Raw genomic sequence first — 17847 nt, forward strand, 5'->3', positions numbered from 1 at the left:
CGTTTGTAGTGCCCCTGTAGTGTCCGCAGAAGAGAACCCCCCCAAAAGTCACCCCATTTTGGAAAGTACACCCCTCGATGAATTTATCATGGGGTGTGGTGACTATGTTGACCCCACAGGTATTAGAGGAAAGTATTCAAAATAAGACAGTAAAATTGAAAAACTAGAATTTTTCCAATAATATGTTCGTTTAGTTTGAAATTTCTCAATTTCACTAGGAACAGGGGAGAAGCTGCATGCCAAAATCTGTAACGCAGGTTCTCCTGAGTACAACGGTACCCCATATGTGGGCATAAACCACTGTATGGGCACCCAGCCGGGCTCAGAAGGGAAGGAGCGCCAATTAGCATTTTCAGTGCAGATTTTTCCGAAGAAGTTTCTGAGTGCCAGGTGCGTTTGCAGCGCCCCTGTAGTGTCAGCAGAATAGAACCCCCCCAAAAGTCACCCCATTTAGGAAAGTACACCCCTTAAAGAATTCATCTTGGGGTGTGGTGACCATTTTGACCCCGCAGGTATTAGAGGAAAGTATTTAAAAGTAGAGAGTAAAAAAGAAAAACTCAAATTTTTCCAATAATGTTTGTTTAGTTTGCAATTTCTCAATTTCACGAGGAACAGGAGAAAAAATGTACCCAAAAATTTATAACGCAGGTTCTCGTGAATAGAACGGTACCCCATATGTGGGCATAAACCACTCTATGGGCACACAGCAGGGATCAGAAGGAAGGGAGCGCCAATTAGCATTTTCAGTGCAGATTTTGCTGAAGAAGTTTCTGAGCGCCAGGTGCGTTTGCAGTGCCCCTGTAGTGCCAGCGGAGTAAAATCCTGCCATAAGTCACCCCATTTTGGAAAGTACACCCCTCAAAGAATTCATCTTGGGGTGTGGTTACCATTTTGACCCCACAGGTATTAGAGGAAAGTATTCAAAAGTAGACTCAAGTATTCAAAACTCAAATTTTTCCAATAATATGTTCCGTTAGTTAGAAATTTCTAAATTTCACGAGGAACAGAAGAGAAAATGTACCCCAAAATCTGTAACGCAGGTTCTCCTGAGTAGAACAGTATGCCATATGTGGGCATAAACCCCTGTATGGGCACACAGCGGGGCTCAGAAGGAAGGGAGCGCCAATTTGCTGGAGCAAAACCGCAGCTAGAAACAGTTATTAGAATAGCGCAGTTACTAAAATACAATAAAAAAATTAGATTACAGGTAATGTGGGGTGGTTACGGGTAATCTGGAGGTGGTTACAGGTAACCTGCTGTGGTTACGGCCAACGTGGGGTGGTTACGGACAATCTGGGTTGGTTACGGATAAACTGAAGTGCTTATGTAATTTGGGTTGGTTACGGCAATCTGGAGGGGGTCTTTGGCAATTTGGGGTGGTTAGAGGCAGGGTGCGGTGGTTAGAGGCAACGTGTGGCGGTCAGTGGCAATGTGCGGTGGTCAGTGGCAACGTGCGGTGGTCAGTGGTGGTTACGTGCAATCTTGCGTGATTACGGGCAATGTGTGGTGTTTACGGGTAATCTGGCGTGATTATGGGCAACCTGGGGTGGTTACGGGTAATCTGGTGTGATTACAGGCAACCTGAGGTGGTTAGGGGCAACGTGCGGTGGTTACGGGCAACGTGCTGTGGTTACGTGCAATCTGGCGTGATTACGGGCAACGTGCGGTGGTTACAAGCAACGTGCGGGTGTTACCTGTAATCTGGCGTGGTTAGGGGCAACGTGCGGTTTTTACGGGCAATCTGGCGTGGTTACGGGCAACGTGCGGTGGTTACGGGCAACGTGCGGTGGTTACGGGCAACGTGCGGTGGCTACGGGCAACGTGCGGTGGCTACGGGCAACGTGCGGTGGTTATGTGCAATCTGGCGTGATTACGGACAACCTGGGGCGGTTATGGGCAACGTGCGGTGGTTACGGGTAATCTGGGGGGGTTAGGGGTAATTTGGGAGTAAAACTTTTTGTACTTTATCCATTCATTTTCACTGTATTACTATGATTACTGTGATATTTTCTATCACAGTAATCATAGTTTAGTGACAGAGACCAAATTGGTTTAGTTTAGTGACAGAGACCATAATTTTTTCATTTCCATCCCTGCGAACAAACATCGTTTGTTCGCAGGGATGGGGGCGGCCATCTTGGATTTGATGGCCGCCCGGGGAGGGAGCGGGTTAGTGATCGGGGCACTAGGGGGGCTGATCTGGGGTCTGATATTATTTCGGTGGATTCACGGTGGGGGGAGATGAAAGCTGTTGGCGGTGCCGGTACCGGAGATTGCCGTTATAACGTTGATAGCGGCGATTTCCGGTACGGGAGCAGGGCGGCCGGAGGACACAGTGACAGTGGCAGCGGGAGGAGGCAACGTGCTGCAGCCTCCTTCCGCTGCCCGATTAACATCAAACATGACATCTCCCCCATAGACGCTGCGGTCGCATCGACCGCGGCGTTTATGGGGTTAACTGGCCGGGGGAAGCGCGGCTCCCCTCCGGGCAGAGGCAGCGGGAGGATGTGGTGTGATACTGCCTCCTCCCGCTGCCCGATCTCACTTACCGACAGTGGGGGGAGGCAGGAACAACATGACGTTTGGGGAACGTCATGTTGCATTAACTACCTACTTTACATGACGTTCCCCAAACGTCATTTTGCGGCAAGGGGTTAAGTAAGTCCCTAATTCCCTTTCTTAAGGCCCTTTTACACAAAGCGATTATCACCGTTAGGCCAGTAATCGATTTGTTTAGTATTAAAGGGTCCTCCAGCAAAAAGCTTTTTCCCAGTATTTGAAACACATTAAAAGTTATATAACCAATCACCTATCTTCCCTGCTTCCTTATCCCCCCCCCCCCCTCTCAACCTCCCACCAGGAAGACATGAAAACTCATTCCTACTTAATGACTGTTGACCCCTGCTTGTTCTGCGGAAGCCATTTTGTGACAATGACATCATCTGCATAAGCACAGCTTCCTGGTTTGGGGTTTCCCATGATGCACTTTGTCTCCTGTGATGTCTAACTGACTGTAAAACTGTTAGATGGTTTATCGGAGCCAATCAGAGCTGAGCAACCTGAGTCATCTGTCAAAGGGAGGCTGGCCTAACAGGGCTTAGAACAGTTTTCCTCTTGATGATGTCATTGTCACAAAATGGCTGCCACAGAACAGCCTGAGGTCAACAGTCATTAGGTAAGAATGAGTTCACTTCCTGGTGGGGGATTGAGGGGGGAAATGATAGGGAAGGGGGCAGATAGGTGATTGAAGCATATTACAGAGTTATATAACTTTTTGTAAAGTGTTTCAATTACTGGAAAAAAGCTTTTCCCTAGAGTACTCCTATAACGTTAAAAGACATGCTCAATGTCGGCTTACCCGCTCACTGTTGGCACCTGTAATAGAATGGGGAATGAGGAGCAAACGAGCGCTGCTCCTCTGAAACAACCCGTGTAAGGGTAGCTTCACACGTACCGTATCGCTGCATTTTTGGTGCGACTTTTTTTTTTTTTTTTTTTTTTTAACATGCCAGTTTTGATTTTCACATAAAAGCAGAAGTCTGTTCCAAAAGGGTAAATGTAAGTGCTTTTTCTGTTCCTTTTTGACATGAGTGCCCAGAGAGAAGGGTTCACCTCTGATAAAGCTTTTATGTGCTTGTCTGAAACTTCGTTATTGTCATTTAAAGTAAAGAACTGATAGAGTGAGTCCCTCAACCTCTGAGCATCAGCAGCATGCGGAACTGCAGTGTATACTGAGATTATCACATAGCTGTGTTTCTGTAGCCCTAGCATCTTCCGCAAAACAGCTCATGGTTCTCACGTACACAATTATGCAAAATGCAGCATATAGCCTTGTTTGCCCCCATCTTGTAGCCAGATATTCACTATATGCAGCATGATTTGCTCCCAGCAGCCAGATTTGCCCCAGCAGCCAGTCCCCCTACCTTTTGGCCCCACTTGTATCCAGATATGCCCCTGTAGACTGTTCCTGCCTCCTTTAGCTGCTGTGATCACACTCCGGTGCCTCACCGTACCGACCTTTTCTCTCATGGCGGTTCCTGCCACCTGTTTCCTGCTGTTGTGTTCAGTGGAAAGCGGCTGCATGCAGAAATCATGCTATCAATGGTCCCTGAACACATCAGCTGCAGGTGGCAGGGACTGGCGTGAGAGGGACAGAGAAGGGGCTGCAAGCAGACATCATTCGTGTACGTGAGGTGCCAGATTGTGCGAACCATCACGTCAGTGTACCATTATCATCACACTGTGCGTGTGTCAAGCCTGTTCTCTTGTTTCTTAATGATCTGGATTTGCCTGCTGGTATCCAGGAAGTCATCACTTTGATAGGGCCCTTAACCCTTAGACGACCCAGGGCGTATAGTTACGCCATGGAAGTCTGTCCCCAGACGACCTAGGGCGTAACTGTACGCCCTGGGTGTTTCTCCGGCTATGAAGCGTGCTCCGGAGCGGAGCGCGCTTCATAGCAGGTGGGGGCCGGCTGCAATCAGCAGCCGGGACCTCACCGGTAATGACACGCTGCAGCGATCGTGCTGCCGCGTGTAATTAACTCCTTAAACGCCGCGATCGCATCGTTTAAGTGTAAGTGACAGGGGGAGTCCCCTGTCACTTACCGATCGGGACCCCCGCAGTGTGACTGTGGGGGTCCCGATCGGTAAAACGGACCGCCGGAGGTCTCTCAGCTGCCTCCGTGCGGTCCGATCGGCGATCTGCTGCACTAAGCCTGCACAGACAGGCTCAATGAGCAGAGCGCCGATAACACTGATCAATGCTATGCCTATGGCATAGCAATGATCAGTGTAAAAATCAAAGTACTGGATGTAAAAGTCCCCCAAAGGGACTTCAAATATGTAAAAAAAAAAAAAGTTAAAAACACTAACACACTACCCCAAAACCCCTCCCCCAATAAAAGTTGAAATCACCCCCCTTTCCCATTATATAAATAAAACATATAAAAATAAATAAATAGATAAACATATAATATACCGTAGCGTGCGTAATTGTCCAATCTATTAAAATATAACAAGCGTCATTGCGAACGGTAAACGGCGTACACGAAAAGAGGGAAAAAAGTGCTCGGATTACCGATTTTATGTTACATTATATATAAAAAAAATTCATAAAAAGTGATCAAAACGTCCGATCTTCACAAATATGGTATTAATAAAAACTAGAGATCATGGCGGAAAAAAATGACACCCCATACAGCCCCGTAGGTGAAAAAATAAAACTGTTATAAGCGTCACAATAGGCCCATTTTATTTATAATTAATTGCCAAAAAAAGGATTTTATTTAAAAAATATATATAACATTAGAGAATCTGTGTAACCTGCATATGGTTGTGTTCTGGCTGACCTATAGAATAATAGTATCATGTCACTTTTACCATATAGTGCATTACGTAGACACAGGAACCCCCCAAACGTTACCACATTGCATTTTTTTTACGAATTTACCTATTTATATCTTCATAAATAATAATTTTGGAATTCCGTCATACATGTTATGGTAAAATGTAAGACGCCATTACAAAGTACAACTATTCCTGTAAAAAACAAGCACCTACATGGCTTGTAGATAGAAAACTGAAAGTGCTAGAGCTCTTAGAAGGGGAGGAGGGAAAAAACGAAAACACTAAGATCAAATGGGTCATTTTGGGCCTGGTCCTCAAAGGGTTAAAGGACAAGTGCCATGAAAAACTTTTTCCCAGTAATTGAAGCACATTACAAAGTTAGATAACTCTGTAATATGCTTCAATCGCCTATCTGCCTCCCTTCCCTGTCTTTTCCCCCCTCCACCCCCCACCAGGAAGTGTCCTGACTCACACAGACCTAATGACTGTCCTCATGGTCACCAAGCTCTTCTCTCAGCTCCTTCTGTTACACCAGCCTCCCCCCTCCCCTGCCTTGTCAGGTGATAGGCTTGCTCAGCTCCCATTGGCTGAACAACTGCAAGCCATCACTTGTCACATCTCACTTGCTTATCTTCCCTCAGACTGACTCCGGCACATAGGCAGCTCCCCCCTCCCCTCATACCCTCTCTCCTGCTGCCGTGGACTCAGTGAAGGAGTCATGTCACTAGAGAAGATAAGCTGAGCAAGCAGAGTCACCTGACAAGGAGGGGGAGGGGGAGGCTGCTGTAACAGGACCAAGAGCAGCCCTCCTGCTGATGACTCATCCTCACAAGAAGGAGCTGCCTGGTGACGGTGAGGACAGTAATCAGGTCTGTGTGAGTAAGGAGACTTCCTGGTGGGGTGTGGAGGGGGAAAAAGACAGGGAAGGGAGGCAGATAGATTATTGAAGCTCATTACAGTTATATAACTTTGTAATGTGCTTCAATTACTGGGAAAAAGTTTTTCATGGCACTTGTCCTTTAATGTCCGATTGAGTACTTTTCGCCATATCGGTGTTAGAGGTTCTTTTATGTTGTTCTTTAGAAGCTTTCCCCATGCCTTATGGTGTCTTTATGTGATAGATTTTTGAAGCCAAAGCCAGGAATGGATTTGAAAAGAGGATAGATCCCAGTCTTTCCTTTATGACCAGTTATCTGTTTAGTCTGTTCCTGGCTTTGGCTTCAAAGATCTGTCAGATAAATCTCTCTGTGTAAATGCACCATTAGAGATAGTGATCACAGGTTGTCAGGTGTTAAAGAGTCACTGTCGTATTTTTTTTTTTTTTTGCAGAAATCAATAGTCCAGGCGATTTTAAGAAACTTTGTAATTGGGTTTATTAGCCAAATCTGCCATTATCTGCATGTAAAAAGCCTTTTCCCAGGTCCCCCCCTCCTTCCTCTTTTTCATCCACTCTGAAAAATCTGAAAATTGTGACTTGTTGCAGGAGTCGTACCCTGTCTGCTGGCAGCAGAAAGCAGATAACAGAGGATTACAGGCATGGAGCTGGGTGACAGCTGTAATCTGAGCTCAGACAGGTCACTGGTGATGGTCAGAGGAGATATCCCGTGAGGGATTTGTAGATTAACTCTTTGTTGTCCTGTTTTGGTCTTTTCTTTAGCTCTCTCCATAGGAGAACAATGAAGACAGGGGGAGAGCTTCAAACTGCTTTTTCATGATAAAAATGCATTTTTCGGATAATAAACCCAATTACAAAGTTTCTTAAAATCGCCTGGACTATTGATTTCTGCAAAAAAAAAATTCACGACAGTGACACTTTAAAGATGCCAATGGGGAGATTTTTGTGTCAAAGGTATCACATCTGTGAAATGATAAGATCTCGGATGTTATTTAGTAAACAATGCTGATCTGTCTGGCTGCAAGGAAGTTCAAAATTGGGATATTAAAGGGGAACTACAGGTAGAGGTAAAAAAAAAATAAACCTGCTGAAGAAGGGGCGTGCTGGGGGGGAAGAAGAGGGAGCAGGAGACCAAGTGGATTGGCACAGAGACCAGTTTTCTTTACTTCCTTGATGTCAATCGACTACGAGTATAGCAGAACCGCACAGATATGGTAATACATTGTATAGACACATCTATATAACTTTTAATAGAAAATAATTTTTCCTATCCGGAGTTCCCCTTTAATTAATCTCTGCAAAGCACCGAGGTAGATACAAGCGTAAATGAACATTAGTTAGGAGTCGTATACTAGTCAGCCCTAAGTGTCACCAGAAGGGTAAAAATTGGGTGTTCATTTAGAATAGCTGTTATTAAAATGGTAATAAACTATCTTATGGAAAGAGCAAATTTATTATATGCCCTCTGCTAAGTACAGAGTATCTGAGGGGAAGTCATGTAGAACATAATTGAATTATCCTAGTTTCCTCCCTTTTTTATACAGTAGGCTCTTTGTGAATTCTCTGGCAGAGAAAGTTGTATAAAAATGTAGGTTATGTAATAGTGAAGAGACCGTTTCAGCGGGAGGAACTGCTATATTCCCTTGTTAGATTAGGATGTTAGAAGATTTATAATAATAAAATAGACTAGTGGGTCACTTGCAGACTTCTGTGATCTCTACCCTTGTAGGAGGAATACAATCATTGCCTCACTTGTGTCACTGTGCACTCTTAACTTCTGTGCGGTATGACTGCGGACCCTTTATCATGGATGACTCAGCCCTTTTTGTTACAGTAGTGGGGTTAGTATGGCAGTTCTGGGTTTTCTCCCGGGTCCACATGTGCCCACTGAGGAGTTGTACGTGCCACACCTCTCCACTTCTTCATCCTCCCTCTTCTTCATGAATAATCAATGCTGCCCGGCCTCCTGCTCGCTCAGGCTGTGACAAGTAAGCAGTATACCTCTGGTGGTCTGGGAAAGAGCTTAACTTTGCGGGGGTCCAATTGGTAAGTGACATTTGCCTACGTGTTTAAAGCGGTCAATGATAGGCAACATGTTTTACAAAATATACTCCGCTTACGAGATTTGCTGGTACAGGGTCGTTTTTCTAAAAATCAAAAATCCTCCTCCAACTGTTTAGACAACAGCAGACTTAGCGGGAACCACAAATGTGGACAATGCAACTTCTGTGGTTATTTGCATAATGTGAAGTCAGTAACACTGATGGTGGTGAATTGATTAATATTTGGGATTTTTTTCACCTGTCGTTCTGCCTATGTGGTGTATGCCATCCTTTGTAGATGTGGAAACTATAACATAGGCAAAACAATCCGCCCTCTATATAAACGTTTTTCTGAACATTTACATTCTACAGGAAAGGGTTGTCCGAAGTTGATTCGTCATATGCTCAATTCACACCAAGGTTCAACTAAGGATATGCGTTTTCGAGCACTGAAGCACATTGTCAACTCACCAGCAGGGGGAGATCGACATTAGGGGTGGGCGGTATATCGCAAAAATACCGATAGTCACTGCCGTCGGTTAACCGACCTCAACTTATCCAGGACAGTATTTTTGTATTTCTATCTCCCTGTCAGAGCGCCTCCGCACACTCGCCCCGGTGTGAGCGCTGCATGTTATGTGTGTGGACGCCATATCTGAGTGGGAGGCGGAGGAACAGCAGAGCCCAGGTGAGAGTGCCTGAGTGCCCCCCCCCCACTCTCCCAGTCCGAGCGCCTGCCCCCACCCGTCCAGTTCGCCCCCCCAGGCACCAGTGCCGTCCGAGCGCCCCTCAACTCCCGGCCAGCGAATGCACATGTTAATGTCCTGTGTGCCGGCATGTCAGAGGTGGAGGAGCAGGATTTAGGGGCGGCTGTCCTGTAGTTCCTGGAGTAACAATACAGGGTTATAGCGTAGGAGGGATGAATGAGCTGCAGCAGGCAGGATAAGTTACAGGACATTGCTGTGTGTTGCATCCTGCCTGCTGCAGCCCATTCAGTCCTCCTAGGCTACAGTCTTGTATTACTGCGGGAACTACAGGTCCCAGCATGCAGTGTGTTTATATGTGGCATAGTCCATAGTCTGTGCCCCTCTTTAGTCCCATAGCCCTATCCCTATGTACTTCCTGTATAGTCATGCACCCCTAATCGCCCCCTGTATAGTCATACACCCCTATCCGCCCCCAGTGTATAGTAATACACCTGTATCTCTGTGCCCCCTGTATAGTAATACACCCCTATCCCTATGTGCCCCCTGTGTAGTCATATATCTCTATCCCTATGTACTCCCCCTGTATAGTCCTGTACCCTCATCCCTATGTACCTCCTGTATAGTAATACATACATATCCACCCCTGTATAGTCATACACCCCATCCCTATGTGCCTCCTGTTTACTCCTGTACCCCTATCCCTATGTGCCTCCTGTATAGTCCTGTACCCCCATCCCTATGTACCTCCTGTATAATAATACACCCCTATGCGCGCCCCCCCAATATAGTCCTACACACCTATCCACACACCCCCATATAGTCATACACTCCTATCCCTATGTGACCCCCTTTGTATACACATCCTGTAGAGGCTGTATACCTGCATACACATGTTCAGGTCTCTGCTGAGACCCCCTAATAATGACAAATAATGATAATAGACTAACCACGGTTGCTGCTCAGTGATTTTTTTTTAATCAAAATATTGGCAGTTTGGTATGGCAAGTGGGTGTGGTTTGCAAAAAGGGGCATGTCATAATTATCGTTACCGCGGCTACATGTGCGATTAACCGCTATATTGATTTAGGCCATTAATAAAAGGTCAGATATGTTTATTATACAAGTATACTAGCTAGGCTGTACTATAATTGCAATTCTGTTTGTATTTTGTAAACTATTCTGTTCATTTGTTTGTAACATTGAACTTTATGGTCGTAGTCAGTCCGTAATTGGATCACACTAGCCATGTGACCTCACAGGTGTATGTTTGTGTAATACAAGGAAGGGATTCATATAGTGGGTTTATGGCCGAGGTGCGAGATGTATTAACCCCTTCGCGTCAGCAATCCGTATATATACGTTCCTACTGCACATACCCCGTGCAGTAGGAATGTATATATACGTTCCCACACTGACTGGGGCTTTCTGATGAGAGCGAGATCGTTGCAGAGATAGCGATCCCGATCTCATCTGTTTCCACAGCCGACTGATCCCACAGCCAACTCTCATTAACCCCTTAAACGCTGCGGTCTACAGCGATTGCGGCATTTAAGGTGCTCAGTGACAGATCAAGCATCTGTCACTGAGTGATCGGGACCCCCGCAGCCATGCTCCTTACCGCCGTCCTGTCTGTTTGTCAATCTATGTGTAGAGTCTGCTCTCAGGCAGGCTCTATACATAGATCGCCGATGACACTGATCTATGCTATGCTATGGCATAGCATAAACCAGTATATGCAATATAATGATTGCATATTTTACAGTTAATAAAAGTGTTAAAAAAAAGTGTAATAAAAAACACTTATAAACCCCTCCCAATAACCGTTTAAAAGACCCCCTTGCCCATTATAAAAATATAAATAAACATATTACATATCGTAGCGTGCGGAATTGTCAGATCTATTAAAATATAACATTATTGTTCCCGCACGGTGAACGGCGTAAATGGGAAAAAAAAATGCACCAGGATTGCTGATTTTATCAAATTATACATCACAAAAACCAGCCCTGTAGGTGGAAAAATCAAAGCGCTATGGCTCTTAGAAGGCGAGGAGGAACATTGCGTTAATTTGAAAGTACCTATTGGTGAGTTCCACACGTTCTTTCTTATCATAACTTGGATGAAGATCTTTTGCACCACTGAGGTTGAATCAAGCTTTCCGCTATAAGGACAATACGTGTTCAAGTAATACTGTTGCGATACCGCAATCCGTAGTATTGCCGAGGTATGTCTTTATGGTTTTTAAAAATTACAGGTTTAATTAATTGCAATAGTTAGTTTATAGTGTATGTAAATGCTGCTTTGTATGCAATGTCATGTATGGGGGATGCACCACAAGAAAATTACATGTGTGCATTCCTGGAGCACCTATATTACATTGGAAATAGCAGCTAAATAGCAGCTCAATAAATCTGTGAAGTGCCTCTCTCCATTTTGTAGATGAACATAACTACAGTATAGACCCCCTATGAGTGTATACCAGGGGTCCCCAAACTTTTCACGCAGGGGGCCAGTTCACTGTCCCTAAGACCGTCGGAGGGCCGGACTATAACCCCCCCCCACCTCCCAAAAGTAAAAGAATCCCTCTTTCTTTCCACCCCTCACCCAGCCCCTACTTAACCCCTCACTCCCCCCTCAACCACCCTCCCCTTCATCTTCTTAACCAGCCCCCTCTCCCTACTTCCCACTTTCAACTTCCCCCTCACTCCCCCTTCCCACGCTCTATCAGCCCCTTCCCCCCTCAATTCACCTTCACCCCCTTAAAAAGCACTCCGGGCCCCCCTGCAGGAATACTCACCACACCTGGTGCTATCTTTTTCTGCTTTGAGGAGGCAGCTCTTTTGGGATGACAGGCAAGCCGAGCTCACGCACGTCCCGCAGCGGGACGTGCATGAGCAATGTAACTGTCACTTGATCGTAGGACCTGCTTCGCTGAACTGGGCCGGTGATGGAGGCGGCGTGGATGCGGGGCAGGGTCAGGGATGGGTAGCGGTGGAGTTTGGCTGCAGCTGGTGTAATCCGGAAGGGGGAGCTCTTTTATTGGTGGTCAGTGAGAGCAGGCCGTAGTTTGGCGTCCCCTGTTGTATACCATTGACAAGCTGGGACCAGACATGATTTTGCAACCAAAACCAGAAGTGCATTGAAAACATAGAAACGCTATGTTCACACACTGTTGTAATTTAGTGGATGACTGTCATCCACTGTCAACGGTTTTTGTTTTGCAATTAATGGGCATTATTTGCCATTGAATGACGTCCATCCACTAAATGACAAGGGTGTGAACATAGCCTTTCTGTGTTTTTATAGCAGGTGGGGGCAGGCTGCATTCAGTAGCCGGGCCCTTAACGTTAATGACAGGCTACACCGATTGCGCTGAAGCCTGTCATTAACCACTTAAACGCAGTGGTTGCAGCCTTTAAGTGTAAGTGAGCAGTGAGCAGCTCCTGTCACTTACCGATCGGGACCCCCTCACTGTGTCAGAGCATCGGAGGTCGCTTACCTTCCTCCGTACGTTCCGAGGCAGGCTCAATGGAGAGAGCGCCTATTACACTGATCAATGCTATGCCTATAGCATAGCATTGTAGAGTGTATGCAATCTAATGATTGCATGTTAAAGTCCCCCAAGGGGGTCAAACGTGTAAAAAGAAGAAAAAAACCTTTTTAAAAATACCCCAAAGCCCCTCCCCCAATAAAAATTAAAATAACCCCCCATCCCAAAGTAAAAATAAAACGTATAAAAATAAATAAATTAACATATTATATACCGTAGCGTGTGTAATTGTCTGATCTATTAAAATATAACAATCGCCATCACTGCGGAAGCTGGTCAGGCTGAGTCTGATCAGCTTTGCCTTTTACAGGCATAGTGCATTGCAGTGCTGATGAGCACTGCAATGCAATATGCCTGTAATCAGGCAATTCAACAGTTAAGTCCCCATGGTGAGACTAAAACATGAAGTGTTACAAAAAAAAAAAAAAACCACACACGCACAAAATACATTTATAATAAAATAAAATTTGCATATAAGCCCCATAGCCCCCAATACAATAATAAATGTAAAAAAAAAAAAAAGTTCACATATTTAGTATCGTCGCGTGCGTAATGGCGCTGGCAATACAAATATTACATGATCCCCTTAGTGACCGCCAATACTTATTTTTACAGCGGTCACTAATGGGCTTTATTCCGATATGTACACCTTTTAACGGCGTACGTATCAGAATGCTCTGCCACCCCCTTGCGGCGGCAGAGAGGGGGATCAACTGTCAGTGTGACAGTGTGATCTCCCCTGTTTAACCCATTGAATGCCGCTGTCATATATCATGACAGCGGCATGTAATGGGTTCCGGTTGCTGCCATGGGTATACTTACCCGGCTGAAGATACTGCGGCGCCGTCCAGTCCCTCGATAATCCCAGGGACCTAATGAAGGCCCCCTCCTATGATTACCATGGCTATGCTATCATGCTCACTGGCATAGCTATGCAGATTGCCTGTCAGCATGATGCATAGTGCAATACACTGCGCTACAGTAGTAGTACAATGTACGGTATCAGTGATCACAGATCACTTTACAGTATTACACTAGTGTAAAAGTAAGACAAAGTGCACCAAAACACCAAACATTAGCATTAGCATTACAAAGCATTACATTCTCTATACACAATAAACCTTTACATAAAACAGATTAAAACCACAAAACTTTTACATTGGGTCGTTACGGACATGACGATACCAATCTATAAAACTAAATCATTAAATATATCGCACGACGATGTAATTTTTTTTTTTTTAAACCGCAACAGAATTGCTGTATTTCATCAATCCGCTTTAGAAAATGCAACATAAAGGGAATCAAAAAGTCATATATATGTAAAACTTTGTATTAGTAGAAACTACAGATCTTCCCGCAAAAAATGAGACAGTTTTTGTAAGGAAGATAGCCGCCATTACTGTGAACAGACTCTGTTCAGTTTGCTGGTATAAGCAATCAGCGGTATACACTATATACCGCTGATCGCTTGTTCCAAATGCTGCAGACACTTTTTATCCCCTGTCACTGTAAATCATTGGTAACAGGATAAAAAGTCAAATGCCCCGGATTACCTGTAACCACCCTATTTTACTTGTAAAACCCCACCCTCCCCCCCAGATTACCTATAACCACCTCGGATTACCTGTAACTATCTCGGATTACCTGTAACCAGCCCGGATTACCTGTAACCACCCCAGATTGCCACAGACTGCCCATAACCCCCTTGATTGTCCTTCACCACCCCAGATTGCCTGTAACTACCCCAGATAGCCAGTAAACACCCCAAGATTGCCTGAGACTGTCCGTAACCACCCCCAGATTGCCCTTAAACACCTCCAGATTACCTGTAATCTTAATTTGGTTTTTTTTTATCAACTTTGCTATTCTAATAACCGATACCAGCTGTGGTTTTACTCCAGCAAAATGACACTCCTTCCCTTCTGAGCCCTGCTGTGTGCCCATTAAGTGGTTTATGCCCACATATGGGGTACCGTTGTACTTAGGAGAACCTGCGTTAAAACTTTTAGGGTATAAACCCACACACCGTATACGCAGCTTATTTACTGCTGCGATACGCAGCGAATACGCAACAAACACGCAACAAATACGCAGCAGATTAGATCTAAATAACTGGACACAGCATCAAATCTGCACCACCAAATCTGCTTAAAATCTGCTGCGTTTTTGCTGCGTATCTGCTGTGAATACGGTGTGTGGGTTTGTACCCTTAGGGTGATTCTTCTGCCATGTTCCTAGTGAAATTGAGAAAATTCTTTAAGGGGTGCACTTTCCAAAATGGGATGACTTTTGGGGGGTTTCTAGTCTGCTGACACTACAGGGGCACTGCAAATGCACCTGGCGCTCAGAAAAATCTGCCCTGAAAATGCTAATTGGCCTTCCTTCCCTTCTGTGCCCCACTGTGTGCCCATACAGTGGTTTATGCCCACATATGGGGTACCGTTCTACTCCGGAGAACCTGCGTTACAGATTTTGGGGTGCGTTTTCTCTCATATTGCTTGTGAAAATGTGAATTTAATGTAAACAAATATATTATTGGAAAACTTCTATTTGCCATTTTTTTATGGCCTAATTGTGAATACTTTCCTCAAGCACCTGTAGAGTCAAAATGCTCATTATACCCCTAGATTTATTCTTTAAGGTGTGTAGTTTCTAAAATAGGGTCACTTATGGGGGTTTCCATTATACAAGCCTCCTAAATCCACTTAAAAAAAGAACTGGTTCCTAAATAAATCAGTTTTGGAAATTTCATGAAAATTTGATAATTTGCTGATACATTTCTAAGCCCTGTAACACCCTAAAGGTGGGTTCATACTAAGGAATTCTTGCGGACATGTCACTTCTTTCGGCGGATAGCGGAATACGCCGGCCCATAGAATGGTGTCTATGGAGCCGGCGGAAAGGCACGCGGACATACTGCAGAATTCCGCTGAGTTTATCCGCGACAATTCCTCAGTATGAACCCACCCTATAAAAGTAAAATATGTTTATGAAATGAAGCCAGAATAAAGAGGACATATTAGTAATGTGACTTAGTAACTTATTTATGTGATACGACTTTCTGTCGTCATTAAGGCCCAAATAGGCTTAGTCTTGAAGGGGTTAAAAAAAATTATAAAAAGTGATCAAAACGTCCAATCTACACAAATATGGTATTATTAAAAAGAGATTATGGTGCAAAAAATGTATACATATTGTTGTGTTCGGACTGACCTATAGAATAATGGTATCATATCACTTAAACCGTATAGTGCATTACGTAGACACGGGAACCCCCCAAAAGTTACAATATTGCATTCTTTTTTTTTTTACGATTTCACTAATTTATATCTTCATAAATAATATTTTGGGGGATATACATCATACATGTTATGGTAGAATTAAAGGTGCCATTACAAAGTATACCTATTCCTGAAAAAAACAAGCCCTTACATGGCCCTGTAGGTATAAAAATGAAAGTGCTAGAGCGCTTAGAAGGCGAAGAGGAAAAAACGAAAACGCAAAAATGAAAATTGGCGCGTTTTATTGGGTCATTTTGGGCTTGGTCCTCAAAGGGTTAAAGGCATAGGCTATGTTCACACAGCGTATAGTACGCCCGTTGTTGCTTGTTGGTATTTTGTGCGGGTGGAATGCTGCATGAACATTTTATGGTTTCCCGGCCGGAACGTATACACATAGTATACGCTTCGGATGGGATCCCATACGGCGCTGCAAAGACCTGTCATTTCACACAATGAAGCGAGCGGCTCCGTACCGGCAGGGATGATCTTTGCAGAGACCGGCCATTCTGTGACCCGGCCAGGTCACGGAACGGCCGGTCTCATACGCCGTGTGAACATAGCCTTACTCTGTATTTTGCAAATACGTCGCATATTTTGCTAATGAAGCCCTATGACACGGAAAAGGCATTAGGAGTGTTCAGTGGGGGACGCAAAGGCTGCGCAGGAGGGCCCCAGGGGAGCAGAGTTAGGTAAGAATAAAGTCTTTATTATGTTCTATGTAAGTGCAGCATTATCTAAATACAATTAAATGGCCCAAGTATTTCTTTTAGAGCAATATTTTAACAAAAAATTGTAGTCTCTGGAGTACTCCTTTAGGCTGGGTTCACACTACGTATATTTCAGTCATAATTGTGGTCCTCATATTGCAACCAAAACCAGGAGTGGATTAAAAACACAGAAAGGATCTGTTCACACAATGTTGAAATTGAGTGGATGGCCGCCATATAACAGTAAATAACTGCCATTATTTCAATACAACAGCAAATATTTGCCATTAAATTGCAGCTATCAACTCAATTTCAACATTGTGTGAACAGAGCCTTTCTGTGTTTTAAATCCACTCCTGGTTTTGGTTGCAATATGAGGACCAAAATACTGAATGAAATATACGTAGTGTGAACCCAGCCTTAACCTGTACTAGTAACCTAGAGACGTATAGTTGTTTTTAAGTGTGTTTGAGGAAAAAGATCTGTGCTAACATTATTTTTGTGTTTCTGTTTCCCCCCCTCTCCCCAGAATAATAATATATTTTGTCTGAGCCTTAAAAGAGCAATACTGGTTTTACTATGTCAAATCCCCTCAAGCAAGTTTTTAATAAGGATAGAACATTTCGTCCCAAAAGAAAGTTTGAGCCGGGCACTCAACGATTTGAATTGCATAAGAAAGCTCAAGCATCCCTCAATGCAGGATTAGACTTAAAATTGGCTGTCCAGCTACCGCATGAAGAGGACCAAAACGATTGGGTGGCAGTTCATGTTGTGGATTTTTTCAATCGCATTAATTTGATTTATGGTACGATCAGCGACAGCTGTACTGAGCAGTCATGTCCAGTGATGTCCGGAGGTCCTAAGTATGAGTACCGGTGGCAAGATGAAAATAGGTATCGAAAACCCACGGCACTTTCTGCTCCGAAATATATGAATTTATTAATGGACTGGATAGAAGTTCAGATAAACAATGAAGGAATTTTCCCTACAAATGTTGGTAAGCCTTATAAGCTGCATTAGTGCTGCTTTATTTTACTCCCTCTTTTTTGTTTTGTTCTTTTAATCATGTATTGAGTATTTGATTAGCAGACTTTTTCATTTAACACAGACATGAGTGGTCTAAAAGATCCATTTTCATTTGTACTGCAACACTAAGGCCTCATGCACATTTTCCGTGAAGCACAAAGTGTGGACCATGAAGCTGGTCCAGTGGGAACAGAAACCACCCAGCATTGTGTATCATTATGATGCAGAGAGTGACGAAAGTGCGCGGCTCTCTCAGTACAATCTCTCAAAGATTATGATATTGTAAGG

The 17847-nt window shown here is 44.2% G+C and overlaps 1 protein-coding gene across 5 annotated transcripts in view; it reads left to right on the forward strand.

Annotated features, from left to right (window-relative positions):
• LOC138797575 (MOB kinase activator 3A) overlaps nt 1-17847 on the forward strand; it is a 67192-nt gene that overhangs the window by 13735 nt on the left and 35610 nt on the right. For all 5 annotated transcript variants that reach the window (XM_069977910.1, XM_069977908.1, XM_069977907.1 and 2 more), the window contains exon 2: nt 17063-17530. In XM_069977910.1, the coding sequence (XP_069834011.1) occupies nt 17113-17530 (418 nt within the window). In that variant the 5' untranslated portion in view covers nt 17063-17112. The remainder of the gene's footprint in view (nt 1-17062; nt 17531-17847) is intronic.

The sequence above is a fragment of the Dendropsophus ebraccatus genome, chromosome 7 (genome assembly GCF_027789765.1).
Source record: "Dendropsophus ebraccatus isolate aDenEbr1 chromosome 7, aDenEbr1.pat, whole genome shotgun sequence".
Taxonomy (NCBI): Eukaryota; Metazoa; Chordata; class Amphibia; order Anura; family Hylidae; genus Dendropsophus; species Dendropsophus ebraccatus.